This window comes from Erpetoichthys calabaricus, chromosome 4 (assembly GCF_900747795.2).
Source record: "Erpetoichthys calabaricus chromosome 4, fErpCal1.3, whole genome shotgun sequence".
Taxonomy (NCBI): domain Eukaryota; kingdom Metazoa; phylum Chordata; class Cladistia; order Polypteriformes; family Polypteridae; genus Erpetoichthys; species Erpetoichthys calabaricus.
Window position 1 is genome coordinate 333,093,190 of NC_041397.2, and position 24,935 is coordinate 333,118,124.

The window sequence follows — 24,935 nt, forward strand, 5'->3', positions numbered from 1 at the left end:
TCCATGGGTCTGATAAGTTAAGATCTGTTACAAACTGTTGTCCTTGTGCAATCAGATGCTATCGCCTTTGTATGTGAGGAAGTATCCATGACTGGATTTAAAGTACAATTAAAAGTCTTGGGCCATTATAATTTTGTGAGTGTCCACATTAGGGAGAGATGCAACTACATTTTGGAAGAAAGCTGTATCGTCCATGTTAGGTGCATAGATATTAATTAAAATCATTTAAGTATTAGATAAATTGACCGACACCATGACGTCCTACTCAATCAAATATTACATCTGACACTACAAGTGGAAAAATTCTGTCTATTAAGATTCCCACACCCCTAGTTTTCTTTGTATAGCTAGTGTGAAAAACTTGACCAGATCACTCTTTTTGCAACCAAAATTGGTCCTTGCTTAATAACTGAGCCTCCTGTAAAAATACTATATTGGCATTTAGACTTATTAAATGCGAGAGTACCTTCTTTCTCTTTAATTCATGATTGAGACCCTTAACATTCCAGTTCACAACGTTTACTATTTGGCCATACAAATAATGCTTCTGAACTTTTTTTGACATTTTGTTATCTTGGGTTAAATTAGTGGATTGTCACATATGATAGCTTTGATGTGGATTTCATATTGTTGCCAAATGATACAGCTGTGGAGCAAATTGTGTTGGTACTAGCGGTTATTGGGGTATAAGGGATAAAATAGAAATAGCATTGCTCTCTTTCTTTTTCTGTTCACCCTCAAGTCCCCTATGTGCCTCTGTATTCCCAGTCTTTCATTCATTCATTTCCAGTGGCCTGCTAAATATTTAGGAGCTGCCACTCTGATCAGGGCCACGTGGAATATGAAAATAAAAAATAACTGCTTGAGAATGAAATGTTTGTGAAGAATTGTCATAAACTTCTGACTGCCAGTAAACAAGATGGCCATTGAATGCTGAGAGATGTGCAGTTCATTAAACAAATCCTCATGGAGTGAGCGGAAGCTATTTGGTCATCAAGGGAGATGATTTAGTTAATAGAAAGACCTCTAAAATCAAAAGACATGGGTTCAAAATAATAAGGAATGTAAAGATGGAACTGAACTTTGAAAAACTCGATTCAGAACAACATGATGGGCAAGCGGTTGGAGCTGTGGCCGCACAGATTCAGCTTTTCAGCTTTAATGATGGCGTCCACTTGTCTACTTTGTCAGTTCTGCATGTTCTCCAAGTGTCACTCTGGTTTTCATCTGACATCCCATAGATGTCCAAGTCTAAATTGGCCATGTCTGATTGTGGCTCTGTGAGCCCTGCCTTAAGGACAGTGCAGAATCTGGGTTCTGTGACCATGATGGTCTGCTTCCCTGAATGAATCAGTCAGTGAAGACCATCGGTCGCTGTTCACAAATTAATTTGAGAAGGAACTTGTCAGTAAACATGTAAAGTGGCCTGAGGATGAGTCAGTGAGGAAAATGTCACATGGACTCAGTGTGTCCTGGAAATGAGCACTCAGCTTACTGGAATGTCTGTCATTTTCATTAACAGTATCATGTTGTATATTTTAACATCAATTATCTACTGTATATGTATTCACAATCAAAGTTTTTTAGCTGCTTTTAATGAATACAATGTTCTATATAAAGAAATTATTATCATCTTTAAAATTATAATTATATGAGAATGAGCTAATAAAATCACACACAGGAAGGAGACAATAGAAAACAGAAAAGGAAAAAAAAAACTAATTTGGAGTGGACAAAAAGAACACTAGAGGTTGCACTTGTATGACAGGAGGACTTAGCATAGTCGGCAGGATTTCATTTGCTCTTTTTGTGCTTTAACTTCCTAAGAGCTCACTTGACACTTGAAGAGATTTACACCTAACAGACTGCTTTGGTGCTTCTCTGTCCTGAACCTTTCTATCCCATAATGCTCCTTTCACTCTCATCTCATCAGTCACTCAACACTCTCACCGCTCTTTCTGATGGCTACACTTTCATATCATAAGCCTGTCTGGGATTTTAACAGAGAAATGATTTCAATTGTCATAATCCATTTAATCAAAGCACAAACTCACATTGTAAAAACTCTGCTCTTCTCCAAGGTTCAGGAGTCTGGAGGGTGAAAATTGGAGCTTAAAATAAAACACAAAATGACAAGCAGCTCAAGAACAAAACATGATGGAATAACAACAACGCACAAACAGCTGCTTTCTTTATAGAATTACACTTTTCTTTGGTAATTGTAAATAAAAAAAGATTTTTTTGAAAAATGTATAAATACAGTATAATTAAGTGTGATCAACCTACAGAAAAACAGCTGATATATTAATTGAAAGTGACATCTGCAAATGGCCAATGAAGAAGAGAAAAGAAATGGGAAAAGCAACTGTTTGCTATTAGACTGTGATCATCAAGAAAACAAGAACTCAAACTAAAATAATTGTTTTTCATTTTACAAGAACGAGAACAGAAATTAAGGCAAACAGAGAAACTAAAACTAAATGAATATAAAAAATAGTGGTATGTGAATAAACTAAAACGAGGATGAAGATGGAGTTAAAACGAGATAAACAGGAATAGCATTTTCGTTCAATCCGGTTCAGCCGCCCTGAGCATTCAGTTACGTTGTGCTGTTCACTATGCAGTGATCTTGTGACTTGGGTTCACTTGTAGTCACGTGGTGCAACTTCCATAAAGGACCGTTGTTTGTTTGTTGAGCACATTTAATTTGCAGTAAGCAGTAAGCACATGTGGTTGATGATGGCGAGTTTTGCACAGATGTTTACAGGGAGAAAGCGAGAAAATAACGTGTGGAAATACTTTAATAACAGCGCAGGTGATAATAGAAGGAAATGTAGCATGCGAGAAGAAGAAAAGAGTCTCAGAGTTTCAGTGCAGGACCAGCTGGATCAGAGCTTAGTGGAAGTCCAGCACTTCTCTGGCACCAGGACTGCACTTCAGTACAGGGACATGTGGTCAGGAGAGGCATGAAAAGTAAAAACAAAAACTAATAGTGATAACATAAAATACATTTGTCCACTGGTCTGTGCTATGAATGTGTTTTCTCTATGATCCCAATAATTTTGATTATTTTAAAGTCAAAATTGCTGAATTTGCACATTTCCTGATGAAATACTCGGGAGAAACGTGAGGTGCGATAGCAACAAGAAGAGCCTCACCTCGGACTGCGCTCTCCCTCACACACTGATGAGGTTAATACCTGCAATTGGCGCGTGTCTCTCTGTATGTTGCCAATATAAGGCTTGTAGACACGTTTATTATACACCCTGACTTTCCACAGTCTGGCTAATATCTGTAATGAATGTGTGTGACATGTTTAGTCTCGCTGATCTCACATAAAACCGTAGTGAGAAGGCACAAGGCGAGTGAGGCAGACAGTAACGTGCTGCACCGAAGGGGGCGCATGTGAGCCCATCAGGTGCACGTTGCTGCTGTTCTTCTACCGCCGATAAGTTAGCGACATCAGAAAATCACGTGCACTGCAGCGCTCCATTTATTTTCATTTTTTGTTCCGACTGACTGCCAAAATGGAAGATTAAGATTTTTAAAACTAAAGGAAAATAAGGAGGATGGAGACTTTCGTGGAGAAGGATAGGCGCATGGACTTCATTTACAAATAAAGCTAAGACCATAAACGGTTTTCAATTTTATAAAAAATGGGATCAGACTAAGAAAAAAACAATCCAATATTTAAAAACTAAATTTTGACCTTAAATAAAATATTCTCTTGTTTTTCTTGTTATCCTTTTGATGAACAGTCGGTATTAAAATGAATTAAAGTATCAGAATTTAAAGCTTTTAAAAAGAACTAAATATTTCAATTAAGGTCAAAATTGAAATCCATTTTTTTTTGTACACCACTCTGTACTTTCATTTGTATTGAATGAGTGTGAATTGTGGAATTGCAACGTCAAACTGAGAACACCTGAAGGGTGAGGAGCAAATGCGCTCTCTCTATCCGCTATAAATGTAACTAAATGCGTACCTTACGTATGCTGAGGAGATGTGAAACATAACCAGTAGGCAATGTGGGGTTCATGTATCTATAACTCTGACTCTGAAGGAGTCACCAGCCATGAACCTCACCGCACGTCACTGCACTTCAGTACTGGCAGCAGAAATCATCAGCATACATTCTGTTGGTGCCGAGGACCTCATCTCTACACCTGCATCACAAGTGAATATCTGCAATGGATGTCGTTGCAACATAAACAAATCTCTCGAAATGCACGCTTGTTTAAAGCTTAACAGTAACGTGTTTGCACAGACTGGTGTCTTGGGTTGAAACAGTTGATCTTGCTGACTACACTCCTTAGGCCACTTCATCTGTTTGATCATCGATAGTCAGGCCGTGTTTAACTGGGCATTGTGAACTGGGAGGGTATTTTGATGACTGAAGCATTGAAATATGTGAAGGCCAGCATTTGTGGTCTTACAACAGAAATAAAAAACTAAAATTGTACCAATATTATGTAAAAAGGCCAGGACTAAATAAAATAAAATCTAAATTTTTAAACACAGAACTAAATAAAAATTGTTGACTTCACTGAAAGCTAGGACGAAATAAAAATAAAAATTAATTTTATAAAATAAAATAAAAACTAAAACTACAATTAATATCAGAACTGAAATATCATTCAGCTAGTCACTGTAAAAGGCGCTATACATAATAAAACATCTTTTAACAGCAAAAGCCAATAGACACATGTTAAAGAGCAGGCCTTCTTCATCAACTCTCAGTGCTCCCTCGACATCGGTCTGGTCCTTTTAATAGACTTTAACAACAGACACAAAATGAACAGACACTGTACCTGACGTCAATGTCATTATGCCCCACTGGCTGATCTTCTCCAGACTCTTCTTCATACATGACAGCTCCTTTCTCAGGTCCTCAGAAGAGAAGTTCACAGTGACATCGAAGCTGAGCGAGTCTTCTTCAGGAGGAAGGACACAGCGAGATGAGAAGGCCTGCATCAGGAGAGAAGAGAGGACATGGAGAAATAAAAGAAAGGTTTGTTAAGAGAAGCTCTTCTGGTTTAAGGGATCTGTGTTGGTGGACAGCCAGCCTGGTTAAATGGGCGATGATATTTTGTTCATGTATTGCACTTTTATGTGAGCATACTTCAGTGTAGTTTCGCAACAGTTCTTATCGTCCCTGACTTTTAATAATCTCTTAATGCCTGAGAGGTGAGCCATCAGACTGTAAATGAGGGGACTGAGGGTGCAGAATTGACTAAGCACACAAGACAAGACGTTATGGTGTAAGGAGTTTAAGAAGAATTTGGGCCCGTTCACACTTCCAGATTTGTTTAGCATTTCTCAAGCTCTGTAATGATACGTTTTTCAAGGTGTTTTGGGTGCTTTACGAGGGTTTTTCAAACATTTTTCAGGGATTTTTTCCAGGGTTTTCAAAGAAGCATTTTGCAAATATTAACATCATTTCCATTTTGCAGAAAGATTGTTTCAAGAATGTCTTCTCTGACGTTTGTGCTTTTAATCCTGGTGAGCACAGACGTTGTGACATATCGAGTTTGCCCAGTTCTGCAGCTAAAGGTGTCAATGAGAACAATTCTGGACTCTGTGTGAAGCAACCTGAAACATTCCAGGATTACACATCGGTGTCAATAAAGCATGTAAGCACGTGATAAAACTTTGTGTTATATCTCAAACAAACCCAAAAAGACTGCTAGTGAGGAAGTACAGCGGTAAACTCCAAAACACTCAACAGACGCTATCCTCATATATGTGTTGTAATACATGGGCTGAGGGGTCCAGTTTTGGGTCACTTCCATATTTTTGCTTCTTCCATTTAGCAGTCGCCACTGTGGATCATCCGTCTCTACCTCTCTCCCTGTCTTTCACATCATTTCCTGCCACATCGACTGTCTTCATGTCCTCCCTCACCACATCCATAAACCTCCTCTTTGGCCTTCCCCTTTTCCTCTTGCCTGGCGGTTCCATCCTCAACATTCTTGTGCCAATGTAGCCCTCATCTCTCCTCTCCCAAACCATCTCAATCTTGCTTCTCTCACTTTGTCACCAAACTCTCGTTATCTGTATTGTCCCTCTCATTCCTAATCCTCCCTTACTCTCGTTACTCCAAGCTAAAATTGTACCATCTTCACCTCTGCCACTTCCAGCTCTGCCTCCTGTCTTTTCATCCCTGACACCATTTCCAAACCATCCAACATGGCTTGCTCTCACTACTGTTTTACAGACCTTCCCTTTCACTCATGCAGAAAATCTTCCATCACAAACCACTCCTGCCACTCTTCTCCACAGATTCCACCCTGCCTGCACTCGCTTCTACTCTGCCACCCTCTCCGTTGCTTTGGATTTTTGAACCCAAATCTTTAAGTTTGACAACATTCATCACCTCTTCTCTTTGCAGTCGTACCCTTCCACCACCTCCCGTGTCATTCAGGCTCATGTACTCCGTCTCTTACTGACTTTCATTCCCTTGTTCTCCACCTCTCCAGATTTGCCTCAGCCTGCTGTCTACGCTCATTACAGATCACGATGTCATCCGTGAACATCAAAGTCCGTCACCATTGCAAACAGAGAAGGGCTCATAGCAGATCCTTGATGTAATCCCACTCTCACCTTGAACCAGCTTGTCATTTGTACCGCACACCTCACCGCAGTCACACTATCCTCATACGTATCCTGCACCACCCTCTCATATTTTTCTGCTACTTCCGGCTTCCTCACACGGTACCACAACTCCCCTCTTTGCACCTTGTCATATGGTTTCTCTGTGTCCACAATTCCTTCTGACCTTCTCTTTATTTCTCCATCAACATTCTAAAAGCAAACATTTCATCTGCTATACTCTTTCCTGGCAAGAAACCGTATTGTTGCTCACAGGTCACCACCTCTCCTTCCAGCTGAGTATCCATCACGCGTTCCCTTATCTTCATGGTGTGGCTGATCAACTTTATACCCCTGTAGCTACTGCAGCTCTGCACATCTCCCTTATTCTTGAAAATGGATACTCATATACTTCTTTTCCATTCCTCAGACATCTTCTCATTTTGTTCAACAATCTAGTTGCCATCTCACCTAAAGCTCTCCATGCCTCCACTGGTATATATGTTTGGGCCAACTGCTCTTCCACTTTTCATCCTCTTCATAAGTTCGACCTCCACTTCATCCAATCTACACACTCCTTCTCATTTTCTATATTCACAGGTCCTTCAAAGTACTCCTTCCACCTTTTTAACACACTCAACCCACTTTTCAGCAGATTGCCATCTGTATGCTTAATCACCCTGACCTGTGGCATGGCTTTCATCGCTCAGTCCCTCTGCCTGGCCAATTGGCTTTTCTCCTTCCTTTGTGTCCAGCTTCTCATATAGCTCGACATACGTACGCCTTTTCCTTAGCCCCTCAGCACCTCTCCCTTCACCTTGCTGTCTGCTTTTGTCGTCTCTCTGGTTATTCCAACTCTTTTTTGCTAATCTCTTCCTCCTTATGCTGTCCTGTACTTCATCATTCCACCACCTAGACTCTCCATCTTTGTTCCCTTGTCCAGGTATTAAGACCAAGCACATTGCTAGCACTACTTCAGCTCTGGTGTTCCCATCATCTATCCTGTCTTCATCACCACCAATCCCCTGCCTCACTTCCTCTCTGAATCTTTATATTTCCTACGCTACAGTAGACTTCCGTTTGTCTGTCCAGGATTTTAAATCATCTGTAGCTCGCAAACCATTTGACCTATTGACCTGAAATTTGGTACACTTATACTACATGACATCTACTACCCACTTTCGGTTATTTCTCTTTTTATTTTAATTTTATTGTAGAATAAATTCTTGGCAGCGGCCAGCAGGGCGGACATGTGGCTCATGCGTACGGGCGCCATTCTCATCCTTACCACCTTCGCCGTTACTTCCCCTACCTCTTCATATCTTAAATCATTCTTGAGGCAGACTGAAGACTTAAGAGCCAGCTTAAGTGAAAAATTAAAGAAAACGTACTAAGTAATTGCAACACAAACACGGACTTCATCAGTTTAAATGTGGAAAGATGCCGATTCAAGAAGAGAAGAAGTGGGCCACTAGGGTGGAGAGAAGAAGAGCTGCTCAGGAAACAGGAAGCGCATCAACCTCTGAGCAAATGAATAACGTACAGAGAACATGAAAACTAGGAATGCTCAGGCCACGTGTATTCACTGCACTTTATCGTGCAGTGCACTGTTACTGCTATTACACAATAGTCTTCCTCTTTCAACTTCCACAATCTGATTCTTGGTTCCACTTTCTTCCTCTTTTACACCTCAACATTCATCCTGCATACCACCCATCGATGCTGTCTATCTAGCTGCACTATCCCCTGCCACCACCTCACAGTCTCTAATCTATCTCCTACATAGGATGTCGTCCACCTGTGTGCACCTTCCTCCACTCTTACACATCACCCTGTGTTCCTAAGAAGGCTAACAGAATGTCAGGTTATATAGCGCCTTGATGTATGGAGTACAAGTCACAGGAGGTTCTGCTCAACCTTTATAACACACTGGTGAGGCCTCATCTGGAGACCTGTGTGCAGTTTTGGTCTCCAGGCTACAAAAAGGACATAGCAGCACTAGAGAAGGTCCAGAGAAGAGCGACTAGGCTGATTCAGGGCTACAGGGGTTGAGTTATGAGAGAAGATTAAAAGAGCTGATCCTTTACAGTTTAAGGAAAAGAAGATTAAGAGGTGACCTGACTGAAGGGTTTAAAATTATGAAGGGAATTAGTGCAGTGGATCGAGACTGTTATTCTAAAATGAGTTCATCGAGAACACGGGGACACAGTTGGAAACTTGTTAAGAGGAAATGTCACACAAACATTAGGAAGTTTTTCTTTACACAAAGAATGATAGGTTTCCTCCGGGTACTCTGGTTTCCTCCCACAGTCCAAAGACATGCAGGTTGGGTGCATTGGCGATTCTAAATTGTCCCTAGTGTGTGCTTGGTGTGTGTGTGCCCTACGGTGGGCTGGCGCCCTGCCCGCAGTTTGTTTCCTGCCTTGTGCCCTGTGTTGGCCTGGATTGGCTCCAGCAGACCCCTGTGACCCTGTAGTTAGGATATAGCTGGTTGGCTAATGGATGGATGGATGGAAAGAACGATAGACACTTGGATTGAGCTACCAAGTAGTGTGGTAGACAGTAAGACGTTGGGGACTTTCAAAACTCGACTTGATTAAGTGGTTAGGACTGGTGAGCTTTGTTGGACTGAATGGCCTGTTCTTGTCTAGAGTGATCTAATGTTGTTCTCGTTCTTTTGAAAATTCAGAATCAGGAACCTTTTTTATAGAATTTGTTTAAAGTGAATTCAGTTATTTTGATAAAGAAATTTTGAAATGGTGTGATCTGGTCTCACAGCAACTAGTGCACAAATGAAATAAGGACATGGATGGCATTTACTACACAAAGAACTAAACATATTTACATAATTAAAAAGTATTAGCGGTGCATTTCCTGTATTCAGCATTAAAGCAAGTAATAATACACCACTTAAAACACTCATTAACAGCGATTAATACAGAATTCCAAGAAGAGAAGAGACACCGCAAACCCCTACGAGCTGGCACTGTAAGGAGGGAATGCCAGCTCAGTGCTACCACTCTGCCTATCTATCAAAACATCCGTGCTAAACTTTAACCTGACTAAAACTACATGTGTAACTAGAACCTTTGTGGAGTTCTTGTCACTTGATTTCAAGGTATATGCATACTTGACCTCACTGTCAATAGCTGTCACTTTTGTCCTACCCGTTTCAATGGGTTGCAGTGCAGTGACTTCCTGAAAAACGCCTCTTTTGTTTTCTTTGACCAGTGTTTCATGAGTGGTGTCACTGATTTCAATGGCGGAAAACACTTGAAAACTGCTGCATGCATCTCACTGCGAGATCACTTTGGTGTGAACAGGCGTCTTTGAACACAATGGCATTTTTAGAGAGTTCTGGCGAAGTGCTAAATTGATAGAAAAATGCTTTCATCGCGAATGGGCCCTTTAAGTTAAGTGCTCCTTTTTATACAGGTAGATGTCAGATGAAGCTAATAAAAAGTAACACAATGACTTAGAAAAGCGCAAAGAAATCTCATCAGTTTAATTATACCATGGTAGGTCTGCAGCTAGGAAGTGACACTGACAAGAGAGACTTTTAGACCGATCACCATCTTCAACCAGACAAAAGGCTACTGAGAAGGTGGCTGATATGGTGTCCATGTTGTGTGTACTGTATACACTACATGGCCAAAAGAATATGGGCACCCACACGTCACACCCATATGTGTTAGCTGCAGTATCATTCCAAACCCATAGGCATTAACAAGGCTGCCACGATTTGCTTCAATTCACCCACAAAAGCCTTAAAAAAACATCGGCCTGGATGCTGGAGGCTTATCCCAAAAATGTTCAGTGGAGTCGAGTCAGCCCTGTGCAGGCCAGTCAAGTTCTTCCACAACATTTCTCTTTTGACCTTCTCCAGACTATTACCAGGTGGCATCCACCAAACCAGATTCGCCAAGCAGACTGCCAGATTGTGAAGCATAATTTATCACTCCAGAAAACGTTTCCATGTCCAATGGTGGTGGGCATTACACCACTCCAGCTGGCTCTTGGTAGTGCGCGTGGATTTAATGGCGCTCTATGAGAAACTGTTTCCGTGCTGATGTTGATTCCTTTATTTATTTATTTATTTTTTGGCAGGATGCCAGCCCACCATAAGGCGCACACACACACACACACACACACACACACACACACACCAAGCACACACTAGGGACAATTTAGCAACGCCAATGCACCTAACCTGCATGTCTTTGGACTGTGGGAGAAAACCCATGCAGACACGGGGAGAACATGCAAACTCCACGCAGGGAGGACCCGGGATGCGAACCCAGGTCTCCTAACTGGTCAGCTCATTTTGTATTTTTTAATGACCCAGGAGTTGCATGCCTTATATTAGGCTATTACAGTGTCCTTGAATAAAATACAATAATTATGAAGACCTAATTTAAATACACTTTACTGAGTTATACCCAGCAACAAACACATATAACCATCCATCCATCCATCCATCCTTTATCCAACCCACTATATCCTAACTGCAGGGTCACGGGGGTCTGCTGGAGCCAATCCCAAGCAACACAGGGCACAAGGCAGGAAACAAACCCTGGGCAGGGCGCCAGCCCACCGCAGGGCACACACACACACACACACCAAGCATACACTAGGGACAATTTAGGATGGCCAATGCATCTAACCTGCATGTCTTTGGACTGTGGGAGGAAACCCACGCAGACACGGGGAGAACATGCAAACTCCACGCAGGGAGGACCTGGGAAGAGAACCCAGATGGGTCTCCTAACTGCGAGGCAGCAGCGCCACCAGTGCGCCACCGTGCCGCCCTGCAGATGTTGATGTTGGGAGTTTGGAATTCAATGGTGAGTGCTGCAACCAGAGACCGATGACGTGTATGTGCCTTACATTTGGCAATCACAGATCTTTTGTGTTCTACCACTTTGCTCTTAGACATGTCCACTTCACACTTCCACTTGACTAAGAAATTTAGCAAACCAACTTGTTTGAAATGTGGCATCCTATAAGAGTGGCATGCTGAAAGTCACACACTCTTCAGTACACCCCACTCTCCAGACTGTGTTAGTCTATGGAGATCAGAGGGCTGCGTGGACCTCTTAGCAATGGGGGGCTGATATGGCGGAACTCACTAATTAGCTGGGCAGTCCACAAACCTGGGACCATGCAGTCTGTCAGGAGCTGGCTGCAGTGATATTTCAGTTCTGATATTAAATGTAGTTTTAGTTTTTAGTTTATTTTATAAAATTAATTTTTATTTTGTTCAAGTATTCAGTGGAGTCAACAATTTGTACTTTTATTTAGTTCTGTGTTTGAAATGTAAGTTTTTATTTTATTTAGTTCTGGCCTTTAAACATAATATTGGTACAATTTAAATTTTTTTCTTTTGCAAGACCACAAATGCTGGCCTTCACATATTTCAGTGCAAGTTATGTTTCAGTCAGCAAAATACACTCCCAGTTTATCCATCCATCCATTTTCCAACCCGCTGAATCCGAACACAGGGTCACGGGGGTCTGCTGGAGCCAATCCCAGCCAACACAGGGCACAAGGCAGGAACCAATCCTGGGGAGGGTGCCAACCCACTGCAGGACACACACAAACACACCTAACACATACTAGGGCCAATTTAGAATCGCCAATCCACCTAACCTGCATGTCTTTGGACTGTGGGAGGAAACCCACGCAGACACGGGGAGAACATGCAAACTCCACACAGGGAGGACCCAGGAAGTGAACCCGGGTCTTCTAACTGCGAGGCAGCAGCGCTACCACTGCGCCACCTCTCCCAATTTATAATGCTGTTAAACACGGCTTGACTATCAATGAGCAAACAGATGAATTGGCCTAAGGAGTGTAGTCGGCAGGATCAAATGTTTCAACCCAAGACACCAGTCTGGGCAGCAAGCACGTTGCTGTTAAGCTTTAAACAAGCACACATTTGGAGAGATTTGTGCCACAATCTCTGATGCACAGATAGCCAGACAGTGAAAGTATTAGTTTGTGATGCAGGTGCACAGACGAGGTCCTCAGCCACTGGCGCCGGCAGACTGTATGCTGACGATTTCTGCTGCCAGGACTGAAGTGCAGTCCTGGTGCCAGAGAAGTGCTGGACTTCCATTAAGTTCTGATCCAGCTGGTCCTGCACTGAAACTCCGACACTCTTTTCTTTTTCTTGCATGCTACATTTGCCTTTATTATCGTCTACGCTGTAATTAAAGTACTTCTATACATTACTTTCTCGCTTTCTACCCGCAAACATCTGTGCAAAACCCGCCATCGTCAACCACATGTGCTTACTGCTTCAACCCGACGAGCCAAATGTGCCCAATGAAGAGACAACGGTCCTTTACGGAAGTTGCGCCACGTGACTCTAGTGGGCCCCAGGTACGAGATCAGCGCATAGTGAACGGCGCAACATAACTGAACGCTCGGGGCGACCTACAAACAACCCCTCTGAGCGACTGAACTGGACTGAATGAAAATGCTATTGCGTTTTTTTTCCATTTTTTTACTCAATTATCGTTCTCATTTTAGTTCGTTCACATATCACTAATTTTTATTTTAATTTAGTTTTAGTTTCTCTGTTTCCCTTCATTTCAGTTCTCGTGCTTGTAAAATGAAAAATTTAGTTCTAGTTCACGTTTTCGTTATGAAAATATCACTGGAGTTGGGAGTCCAAATCCAGAATATCGTGTGCAGGTTTGGTCTTCGTATTTGATAAATGACATAACGGCAGAACATAAAGTCGAGAGGAGAGTAAAGGGAGTGGACTGTGGGGTCTGAGCTGGGAGGAAATGCTGAAGGACTGGGAATGTCTCATCAGTTTAAGGACAGAAACATGAGAACGTGACCTGACCGAAGTGCTTAAAGATATGAACCGAGTTGGTGTCACCTTTTATTAGATGGTATATTTTAAAATGGAGTTAGTTTTAGTTTGATACGATTTCATGCAAATGGACAGATTACCCTGTGGTGCAGATGGAAATAGCAACTCAAAGACTTTTGAAAACTGGCCTCTTAGAAATTTTAGGTGAGTTTGAAAAGATGATCTGTGTTGGGCTGAACGGTCCTGTTCTTGTCATGTTGTACAAACTCTTCAGATCTTTTGAATTTCTCTCTAAATGTTCTCAGGTCCCACACACCCCAGTCTGATCAGACACCCAATGACGTGTCACCTCACCTGCAGGAAGCAGATTTGATCTTTGGTATCCATCAGCTCCCTCAGCTCAGTATCTTTCCACTCCAGCTCCTCAATCTCCTCGTCCAGTTTCTCCATGACTTCTTCAACCTTCTCCATTTCCATCCTTTCTCGTTCTCTGAACCTCTCCATCAATTTCCTTCGGGTTTCTTCAATACAGCAAATCAGATCAGTTAAGCTTTTCTCATGTTCCTCCACTTCATTTTCCATAGAGATCTGTTTGGATGGAAAAAAGACACAGAGTTAAGTGACCTAACAAGAATGACCAGCCACAGGGCATTTCTGTTGGCAGTTAGATGTTGTAAAAGATCATTTGGATGGGCTGGCATCACATTGGGGGTGGACCATAGAATAGAAAAGTAGAATAATGGAAGGGCAGTAAGATTTTCTCCCAGGGAAATAATTTCTCTGGATCTATCAACTGCCAATGTTCCCATTTTGGCACTCCTAGGGCTGTATGGGATTCGCAGTCTGAACAGGCAGCCATGTTGAGGTCTGTTGGAGCTGCTAGAGTGAGGTATTGGAGGACAACTGCACTGTGCTTTGAAACCTTTTGTCTGACCCAGAGGTGCGTGTGGAGTACACCTTTCACCTGCTGGAAATACTCGAGAGTTCAGCTTTCAAAAGAGCCATGCTGGGTAGGCTGGAGCTGGGAGTGGAGGAGGACAACACTGACCTGGAGCAGAGCAGGAGAGCAGAACAAGAAGTCCGTAAAGAAAATTGTGTGTGTTGGGAGTGTGCAGTAGTTGTGTAAAAGGAAAGGGACTGACTCTTTATGGACTGGAGAGTTGTGTGTAGTACTTGTCTTCTGGTATCGGGTTTTAATTGTATTGTTTAAAGTCAATTATCTCCACACCTCCGTTTTCACACTTCAGTAAGGTTTTCTTCAGTCCTTGCAATCTGAACATTATTTCTTGCTTCTGTTTTCCAGATGTTCTTAAAGGTGACTCCATCACCACTTCACTTCACCACAGACCAAACTGCCGTACCGAAAGGGCTTTCTCTTTACTCTTATGCCCCTGTCCATTACTTTCGGTGGGACCCTCACAAAAGTAGCATTAGCAGCTGCTCGACAGAACACTGCAGGCATTTTACAAACGTGCAACACACCATTACAGCTTTGAAATGTACCGCGCTAGAGATCGCCAGGCCACCTCACGATGTGGTGCCACCGACTGTCTCCTCTGATGTAAAGAGGCCGACTGGATCTCAACACGGATGAGACAGCGAGTTTAAATGAACTGGGCCGCCTTTCACGTTTCCTTAAGTATTAGACGCTGCCATTGTTGTTCACTTCGGATGACCTTGATGTACCACATTTTCAATATCTATCTCTAGATTTGTATTCTAACAGTTACTTAGCATATTTATTACAGCTCTGCCTCCATTCTAATTTATTGATGACTTTTTTTGCTGTCACATTTTAGTTCCCATCTTTTCTTCTTTCACTTGTCACCAGAGGGTGGCTCCAGGATGACTGTCTGTTTCAGGTGTCGGAGGGGACCGAGTGTGACTGAAATACTGAAGATTATTGTAGGCAGACCGCACCAGTACACGTGCTGGTTCTTCATCGTCTTAGAGGCTGAGGGTTTGATTCATACTGTGCTTGACGTGAGGTGCTTACACAGTTGGCAACAGAACACCTCAATGAAGACATTTGAAGAAGCAGTTAGAAGGCATTCAGGTACAGTTGTGCTTCAAAGTTTGTGAACCCTTTAGAATTTTCTATATTTCTGCATAAATATGACCTAAAACATCATCAGATTTTCACTCAAGTCCTAAAAGTAGATAAAGAGAAACGAGTTAAACAAATAAGATAAAAAATATTATACTTGGTCATTTATTTATTAAGGAAAATGATTAAATATTACATATTTGTGAGTGGCAAAAGTATGTGAACCTTTGCTTTCAGTATCTGGTGTGACCCCCCTTTGCAGCAATAACTGCAACTAAACATTTCCGGTAACTGTTGTCAGTCCTGCACACCGGCTTGGAGAAATTTTAGCCCATTCCTCCGTACAGAACAGCTTCAACTCTGGGATGTTTGTGGGTTTCCTCACATTAACTGCTCTCTTCAGGTCCTTCCACAACATTTCGATTGGATTAAGGTCAGGACTTTGACTTGGCCATTCCAAAACATTAACTTCATTCTTCTTTAACCATTCTTTGGTAGAACGACTTGTGTGCTTAGGGTTGTTGTCTTGCTGCATGACCCACCTTCTCTTGAGATTCAGTTCATGGACAGATGTCCTGACATTTTCCTTTAGAATTCTCTGATATAATTCAGAATTCATTTTTCCATCAATGAAGGCAAGCCGTCCTGGCCCAAATGCAGCAAAACAGGCCCAAACCATGATACTACCACCACCATGTTTCACAGACGGGAGGATAAGTTTCTTATGCTGGAATGCAGTGTTTTCCTTTCTCCAAACGTAACGCTTTTCATTTAAACCAAAAAGTTCTATTTGGGTCTCATCCATCCAGAAACCTTCTTCCAATAGCCTTCTGGTTTGTCCACGTGATCTTTAGCAAACTGCAGATGAGCAGCAATGTTTTTTTTTGGAGAGCATTGGCTTTCTCCTTGCATCCCTGCCATGCACACCATTGTTGTTCAGTGTTCCCCTGATGGTGGACTCGTGAACATGAACATTAGCCAATGTGACAGAGGCCTTCAGTTGCTTAGAAGTTACCCTGGGGTCCTTTGTGACCTTGCCGACTATGACAACGCCTTGCTCTTGGAGTGATCTTTGTTGGTTGACCACTCCTGGGGAGGGTAACAATGGTCTTGAATTTCCTCCATTTGTACACAATCTGTCTGACTGTGGATTGGTGGAGTCCAAACTCTTTAGAGATGGTTTTCTAACCTTTTCTAGCCTGAGGAGCCATCAACAACTCTTTTTGTGAGGTCCTCAGAAATCTCCTTTGTTCGTGCCATGATACACTTCCACAAACATGTGTTGTGAAGAGCAGACTTTGATAGATCCCCGTTCTTTAAATAACACAGGGTGCCACCTCACACCTGATTGTCATCCCATTGATTGAAAACACCGGACTCGAATTTCACCTTCAAACTAACTGCTAATCCTACAGGTTCACATACTTTTGCCACTCACAAATATGGAATATTCGATCATTTTCCTTAATAAATAAATGACCAAGTATAATATTTTTGTTTAACTGGTTTCTCTTTATCTACTTTTAGGACTTGAGTGACAATCTGATGATGTTTTAGGTCATATTTATGCAGAAATATAGAAACTTCTAAAGGGTTCACAAACTTTCAAGCACAACTGTAAGTAATTCAGTTACACCACACTCACTCAAGTAGGTCAGGGTTTGCTCTAGCAGGATAGCGAGAGTTCCTATAAGGAGGATGGCCATGTGGGAGCAGGCGGTAGGTAGGAATGACACAACCAAAGCAGCACACAAAGAGAGAAAAGAAGTGAAGGCCAGGACCGAATCACCAGCTTTTATAAAACTGAGGTGCAGGTTTGATCCTGGGGCTGAAGGTTTTGATTTACTGGTACAAGTCCCATGTGTCTTTGAGCTGTGCTCACTTGTCATTGTCCAAGATGAAACCAGTTGTGTGGTCCAATTTGAAGGAGTTTAGTGTTAAGCTGAGGAGGAGAAGTGACAAAGTGGTCACCTGAGGAGCTCTACCTGTGCTACGCACCAGTCCAGGTAAGGCTGAAGACATTAGGACATTTAACGTGTGTCTGAAATTTTGGGGCAGAACAAAGGGGTCTGAATGAGTTCCATTTGAACCAGAGGGGCACTAATGCAAGCTTAACCTTCATTACATGTAAATCAATGGAGTCAACTCTTAAAGAGATGTCTCAGAAATAAGTGTAAAGAACAGGAGTGTTAGTGAGCAGTTGCAGCAGGGGCTTAGATGAGGAATTTCATGTTTTACTAAGACGCAGCAACTCGATGAGGAATCTACAAAAGCAGACGAGCAGAAAGGCCTAAACCACTCTGGTGGTCGGTCTGCCTGTCAGGATGGCTGTCCTCCTCTGCTCATTTGCTGTTCCTCGACTGTCGCCTCTGCTCAGTTCATCCGTCTCTTATTTGGACTGTTGAGTGACATTTTTTCTGAACTGGTCTGAACCTGCTGTGCTTAGTACTTTAAACACACTCCATGGCACTGAACTCTTCAATGCTGAATAAATTAGTTTGTTAAAGTTTAAGTAAAGAGTTCTGGGGGACAACCTTCTCAAAAATTCAACTTGTCAAGAAGCAACCCTGAATAGTGTGCCAGTCAAACCCAGGGCCACAAAGACCCTTCATCGCAATCATAATGGACTGATTTAGAGTCGCTGCCAATTAACAAAGGAAGAAAACCCACAAATAACAGAAAGACAAGACAAACTGCACCAAGGACCACCGATGGAGGACACCGGATATGTGAGGCAGCAGAACATGGAACTGGCAAGCCGTCAATACTTTGTAGCAACAGTGCCACCCCAAAACAAAAGGGTTAGGCGAGAGTTTTAATAAGGAAACTGATATTTTAGAGTATTTGTGATTCAAATGTAAGGACGTTTTTAAGATGTCTCAAATGTCTAAAGAACAATCGAAACTGCACTCACTCCACCACTGGAACACCTAAAGCTATGAAGTCAAAAAAAGTTGTGAAAAATGAACGACAAATTGGCAAAAATGAAGGTTGTGCCCACCAATCTCCTTCAGAGCACCAGTGCCAACCTGCAGTTTGAGTTCCATGTTAGGCGGTGAAAATGAGAGTATGGCCGAGAATCCAAAGGACGTTTGAACTGCACCACAAAGGAACAGAACATGGAGGACAGGGGCATGCTAGGAAGGGCACAACACAAATTCTTCTCTCCATCTCCCCCCTCCCTACGTGTCCTTTCTCTCTTGTCTTTCGTTTATTTCTCTTTATTCACTTGAATTGTTATCTTAATTCCACTCACCCTCAACTGCTCCACCGTCCTCTTCATCTTATTCTGCTTCTTCTTACTCTTCTGGACTCTCCTCCTGATTTCCCTCAGAGTCTCCCCCAGCTGTTTCTGTTTGGACACACAAGAGGACACGCGGTGGTCTTGTGAGCATTCACTTTCAGTTTCACGTTCTGTCTGAAGACCAATTTACACATCAGAACTGAATCGCAGAGAAAAGGAACACCTCTTAAAAACGAAGTCAAGAAATAAAGCAGACAACCAAGTGTTAACAAACACAAATGTCAATGATGAAGATGAGGAAACCAGTTACTACCTGGTGGGCTGCTTTAGCTTGTGAAAGGGGACCACATTCAGCCTTCAGCACTGAGGACATGAAATGGCAACTGAGACCCTCAATAAAGAGGAGTGGGGCCTGCAAGACAAGTTGGGGGGCTACAGCCAAGGCTGCAAATCAATGAGTGGCATACAAGCTGCTCATGAAGGAAACACGAGGACAAGAGAGCCTGCTAGAGACATGGAGGGGAGCTCAGAGCAGCAGAAGGACATTTCATAAACCACAAATGCCATTCTAGAGCCATGGACCCCGTGTGCCAGTGGGCTACAACGGGGTACACGGACACACAGGTGTGCTCAGGAAACAGATATGGTGGGCTGTTGTCTTGTTTCAGAGGTGGACGTCCACCTTGGACACGTGGATAGGCTGCTGATTACAGTTTTCATTATCCAGGTCTGAACAAGTGGCAACAGTGTGCTAAAATTAGGGGCAGAAAAGGCAAGGTGGGAGGGCAGCACGGTGGCACAGTGGTAGCGCTGTCACCTTGCAGTTAGGAGACCTGGGTTCACTTCCCGGGTCTTCCCTGTGTGGAGTTTGCATGTTCTCCCCATGTCTACATGGGTTTCCTCCCACAGTCCAAAGACATGCAGGTCAGGTGCATTGGCCACCCTAAATTGTCCCTAGTGTGTGTGTGTGTGTGTGTGTGTGTGTGTGTGTGTGTGTGTGTGTGTGCGTGCGCCCTGCCCGGGGATTTGTTACTGCCTTGCGTGCTGGGATTGGCTCCAGCGGACCCCCATGACCCTGTGTTAGGGTATAGCAGGTTGGAAATTGACTGGCTGACTGACAGACAAGGTGGTCTTGTCAAAAGGGCTGTCTGTGACACATGCTAGTCTAGCTGAGGCTGAGGAGTTTAGAAAGTTTAACATGAAGCTCAAATTTGTGTAGTCATAAAAATTACCGTATGAAATGTACCGAGATAAAAAGAGGAACACACAAGAAAAATAGACACGACGAATGAAAATCAGTTTACAGAGACAGTAAGGAAGAATATGAAAAACAGAGTTACACACGAAACATAACACATTAAAATACTGTATGCAAAAAAGGGCTAAATACCAAACAAACCCCCAAAAAACAAAACATCTATCTATTATATAGTGCCTATCTATTGTAAAGGACAGCCGGGTCCCATGCCCGGCAGGGATGCCTCTGCTACATCTGTTCCGGGGGAGCAGCCATGGACTGTTCAATACCTCCCCCGGGACGCTTGGTGGCAGCCTCCCTGGCAGCCAATGATTCCCCAGCCCAGCGCATGGCTCCAGGCTATCTATCTATCTATCTATCTATCTATCTATCTATCTATCTATCTATCTATCTATCTATCTATCTATCTATCTATCTATCTAATATATAGTGTCTATCTAATATATAGTGTCTATCTATCTATCTATCTATCTATCTATCTATCTATCTATCTATCTATCTATCTATCTATCTATCTAATATATAGTGTCTATCTATCTGTCTATCTATCTATCTGTCTATCTATCTATCTATCTATCTATCTATCTATCTATCTATCTATCTATCTATCTATCTATCTATCTATCTATCTATTATATAGTGCCTTTCTCTATCTATCTATCTATCTATCTATCTATCTATCTATCTATCTATCTATCTATCTATCTATCTATCTATCTATCTATCTATCTATTATATAGTGCCTTTCATCTATCTATCTATCTATCTATCTATCTATCTATCTATCTATCTATCTATCTATCTATCTATCTATCTATCTGTCTGTCTGTCTGTCTGTCTGTCTGTCTGTCTATTATATAGTGCCTTTCATCTATCTATCTATCTATCTATCTATCTATCTATCTATCTATCTATCTATCTACCTACCTACCTACCTACCTACCTACCTATCTATCTATCTATTATATAGTGCCTTTCATCTATCTATCTATCTATCTATCTATCTATCTATCTATCTATCTATCTATCTATCTATCTATCTATCTATCTATCTATCTGTCTGTCTGTCTGTCTGTCTGTCTGTCTGTCTGTCTGTCTGTCTGTCTGTCTGTCTGTCTCTGTCTGTCTGTCTATCTATCTATCTATCTATCTGTTAGTTATGTTGTGTCAGTCTCTCCATTCTTTCTATCCCTCCATGAAGCCACTGTTATAATTGTACGTCACACACACATTTCTCTCAACTCCAAAGTGTTGCTGTGTATATCCAATCAGACACATGATGTCTCGTGCCCAGGCTCACCAGTATAGACTGCAGCTCCCTACCATCTTAGACAAGAACAATTATTCTCCTCAAATGGATGCCTAGATGTTTCTATCATCCTCCCGTTAATTAATTAATTGTATTTTTCACCAAACACTAAACCCCCTTTCACCTGTTTTTCTTCTGTTTCCGGCTCCAGCTCCACCATTGTATGCCCATTGTGTTCATTCACCACGCACACCATACAGATGCACATGTCATCAGTTTTACAGAACATGTTCAGACTCTGGTGATGTTTCGCACAGATCTTCTCCTTCAGATTCACATCGGGATCGGTCAGCTTGTGGTCTTTCCAGGCCACTATTTCAAAATGGGGCTGCAGGTGAGCATGACAGTAGGAGATCATGCAAGTCAGACAGGACTTTGACGCTCTGGACTTCCTCCCCGTACAGGCGTCACACTCCACGTATTCAGAGTCAGTGTAGTTCGGAGACGTAAGAGGACTGAGAATGGGCTTCTGTATCTTCTTGACCACTTCATTCAGCACCGTGTTTATGTGCAGCTCGGGCCTCGTAGCGAAGGTTGAAGCGCACTGAGGACATCTGCACTCTTGTCTTTGATCCCAGTAGTCAGCGAGGCACTGCAAACAGAAACTGTGACCGCAGGGGATGGTAATGGGGTCAGTCAGGGGGCTCAGACACACTGAGCAGGTGAACTCATCCTGCGAGACAAACACCAGGTCTTCGGAAATCATCTGTCAGAGGAGAGGCAGGCAGAGAGAGTCAGTCAGACAAGCGAGGAGATTTAAAGTGAAACCTGAGAGCAGACAGGGAGGACCTCAAAGGAACAGAGCTGGCGTGTCTGTTATCATCAGAGGTGGAGCTGTTTGGAGTGAGGGGTTTGTGACGCTGAGTGGGAGTGAGGCGGTGGGAGTGGGGAGCAGATTGTTCGTGATGGTCGGCTCCGCTGTTCTCCAGTGACATTCTGCAGGCGGATTAAAGGAGCGGAGTAGAAGAAGGGTCTCTGCCAGCTGACAAGGCCCGATGGGGTAATCTGGGTAGAAGGGAGGAGAAAGATGTGCGGGGCTGGAAGAAATGGAGCAGGAGCCGATACCTGTATGGATTTAGACTCCGCTTGTATTGTCCATGAGTTCTGCATGTTATGGTGGATTATGTATTTGGATTATTTACTTAGTTATTTATTGTGTTGCACTTTGGGCTCAGAGAACAGAGACAGAGGAACAGCAGCATGGTGGGGTGACGGTGAGCATTCTTGTCCATACATTGAATTGTATTCCTTACTGAAGATATTAAAAACAGTTATGTTCTAAATGAAGCTGAGAAAAGGTAATAAAGTTTTTAAAACAGTTACACCTTTCAACTTCCTCTAGTGGGTAACACTTGGAAACCCAGCAAATAAACCTCGTCAGTTACTGAGGTGTGTAAAAGTGTCTGCTTCTTGGTGAAATCTGCCAGGTGGGATTATCCTACTCTACACACTCCTCGCCCGCTGCTTACCCCACCGGAGACTTGACGTGGACTTCAGGGGTCACCATCACTGGATCCCAGCCATTACTCCAGCGTCCATAGCCATGTTTATAGGTCGGACCGCTACAGCTGTTTGGCTTAGTGGCACAGGATTTTTATCATTCATCCTAAACCTTTGCTTTTTTACACACTCTCTTGTTCTCTCAGTATCTCTCTTCCTTCTCTTATGTGTTTGTTTTGTAATGTTTACCCATCATGCCTTGTTGGTGTCCCTCCAGAACTCCCATTCTCCTTTTTCACTCTCCTATTTACAGCAAAATGTGGTGTCTTGGGCACAGAGGAAAATGAAAAAGGGAAATACGAGACCGAGTGAACCGGAGAAAGAAAAGAGAAAAGGGAAAGATGAATGAAAGTGTGGCCGGCCAGCACTTCTGGGACACCCTCACCCCAGCAGGGGACACAGGAGCTATCAAAGATGTTCATCACGATAATCAAATCGTAAACCACTCACAGTTGAGATGTTCACAAGACTGCAGAATGAAAACTGAAATGTCAGCACCTGAAAGGAAAGAGAAAAAGGGGAAGATGAACGAAAGTGGGCCAGCACTTCAAGTAAGGGGGACGGAGGGACAGGGCTCCTTACCTCATTACATTAAGGAGTCATCGACAATTCATAACGAGATTAAAGATGCATTTCTATTCACTTGCTTTCAAAGACCTTCAGTAATACTCATTGTCATTATGTAATCTGACTTCCTTTATTTTATTTCTGTGCTAATTGTATGTTTTTTCTTCTTTTATTGTAAAGCACTTTGGCCACAGCATTCCCTGTTGTTTTGATTATGCTATATAGATAAATTGACATTCTGTAACGCCCTCACACACACACAGTCACCCCAGCAGGGGACACGAGCTATCAAAGATATTCATCACAATAATCAAATCGTAAACCACTCACAGTTGAGATGTTCACACGACTGCAGAATGAAAACTGAAATGTCAGCACCTGAAAGGAAAGAGAAACATGGCTGCTGTTAAGAAGGCCTCTGCCACCTCAGATCCATTCCCTAATATGTGACAAAAAGGGACAACGCAGCTCATAAAATACAAAGCAGACTGCTGGTCCAGCACTTAGTGTCCAGCACAGGTGTATTGGGTTTACTGACTTTTTCAGGAGACTTAGCAGCTCTCACTTTATGTCTTGGCTGTTGTTCCTCTTCAGCACACTCACTCTTCAGGTCTCTGGTTTGTACAGGTCAGCTACAGAGCTCAAGGAGAAAGAGCAGAAGACTCTGTGCTGAGGGCCTTTAAAGGCTTCAGATATCGCAAGACCAGGACTCTCGCTGTGTTTTTGTGTCCAAGTAAAACGTATAGCAGAGTTTGGCTTTCTAGAGGCTTCAGTCCAAAGGGCTACAGTGGTGGACATTTGTCACTTCTGTCACAGTGGGACGTGTGAAGATTGAAAGTACACCATATGAGCAGGAGATAGGAGTCACAGTGGACTCTACACTATCAACAGAGTGTCAGGTTATATAGCGCCTTGACATGTGGAGTACAAGTCCCAGGAAGGTCTGCTCAAGCTTTAGAACACAGGTGTCAAACTGCAGGCCTGGAGGGCCGCAATGGCTGCAGGTTTGCATGATAGATAGATAGATAGATAGATAGATAGATAGATAGATAGATAGATAGATAGATAGATAGATAGATAGATAGATAGATAGATAGATAGATAGATAGATAGATAGATGTGAGGCACTATATAATAGATAGATAGATACTTTATTAATAATTCCCATACTCCAGCAGCAGCATACTGATAATAACAATATTAATTTAAAGAGTGATAACAATGTAAGTAAAAACAGACAATAACTTTGTATAATTTTAACGTTTACCCCAAAAATATAGAAATAAAATTAGGCAATACTAATTAACAAAGAATAAAAGTACAGTCTGATGGCCAGGAGGACAGAAAAAAAACAAAAAAAAAACAAAACCTGCAGGGTGACCACCCAGCCACCTCTAGGCATTCTACCTAACGTCAATGACCTCAATCAGTCCTCATGATGTTCTCATAGAAGAGTAAGATGATGATGATGATGGTCCTCTGGCCTTCAATCCATCGGTGCTTTGATCGGGTGGTGGGGGTGCAGAAAAACCGGAAAGAGAACAGCAGAGAGAGTAGGGGTTAGTACGGATTACAGAGCCACCAGGAATGATA

General features: G+C 42.6%; 1 protein-coding gene across 1 annotated transcript in view; it reads right to left on the reverse strand.

Annotated features, from left to right (window-relative positions):
- The window catches only part of LOC114641370 (E3 ubiquitin/ISG15 ligase TRIM25-like), a 34,320-nt gene that overhangs the window by 6,661 nt on the left and 2,724 nt on the right, over positions 1-24,935 (reverse strand). Inside the window, exons 2-5 of the mRNA XM_051926732.1 lie at positions 21,400-21,981; positions 18,721-18,816; positions 13,772-14,005; positions 4,812-4,968 (exon numbers count right to left, since the gene is read on the reverse strand). Coding sequence (XP_051782692.1) covers positions 4,812-4,968; positions 13,772-14,005; positions 18,721-18,816; positions 21,400-21,981 — 1,069 coding nt within the window. The remainder of the gene's footprint in view (positions 1-4,811; positions 4,969-13,771; positions 14,006-18,720; positions 18,817-21,399; positions 21,982-24,935) is intronic.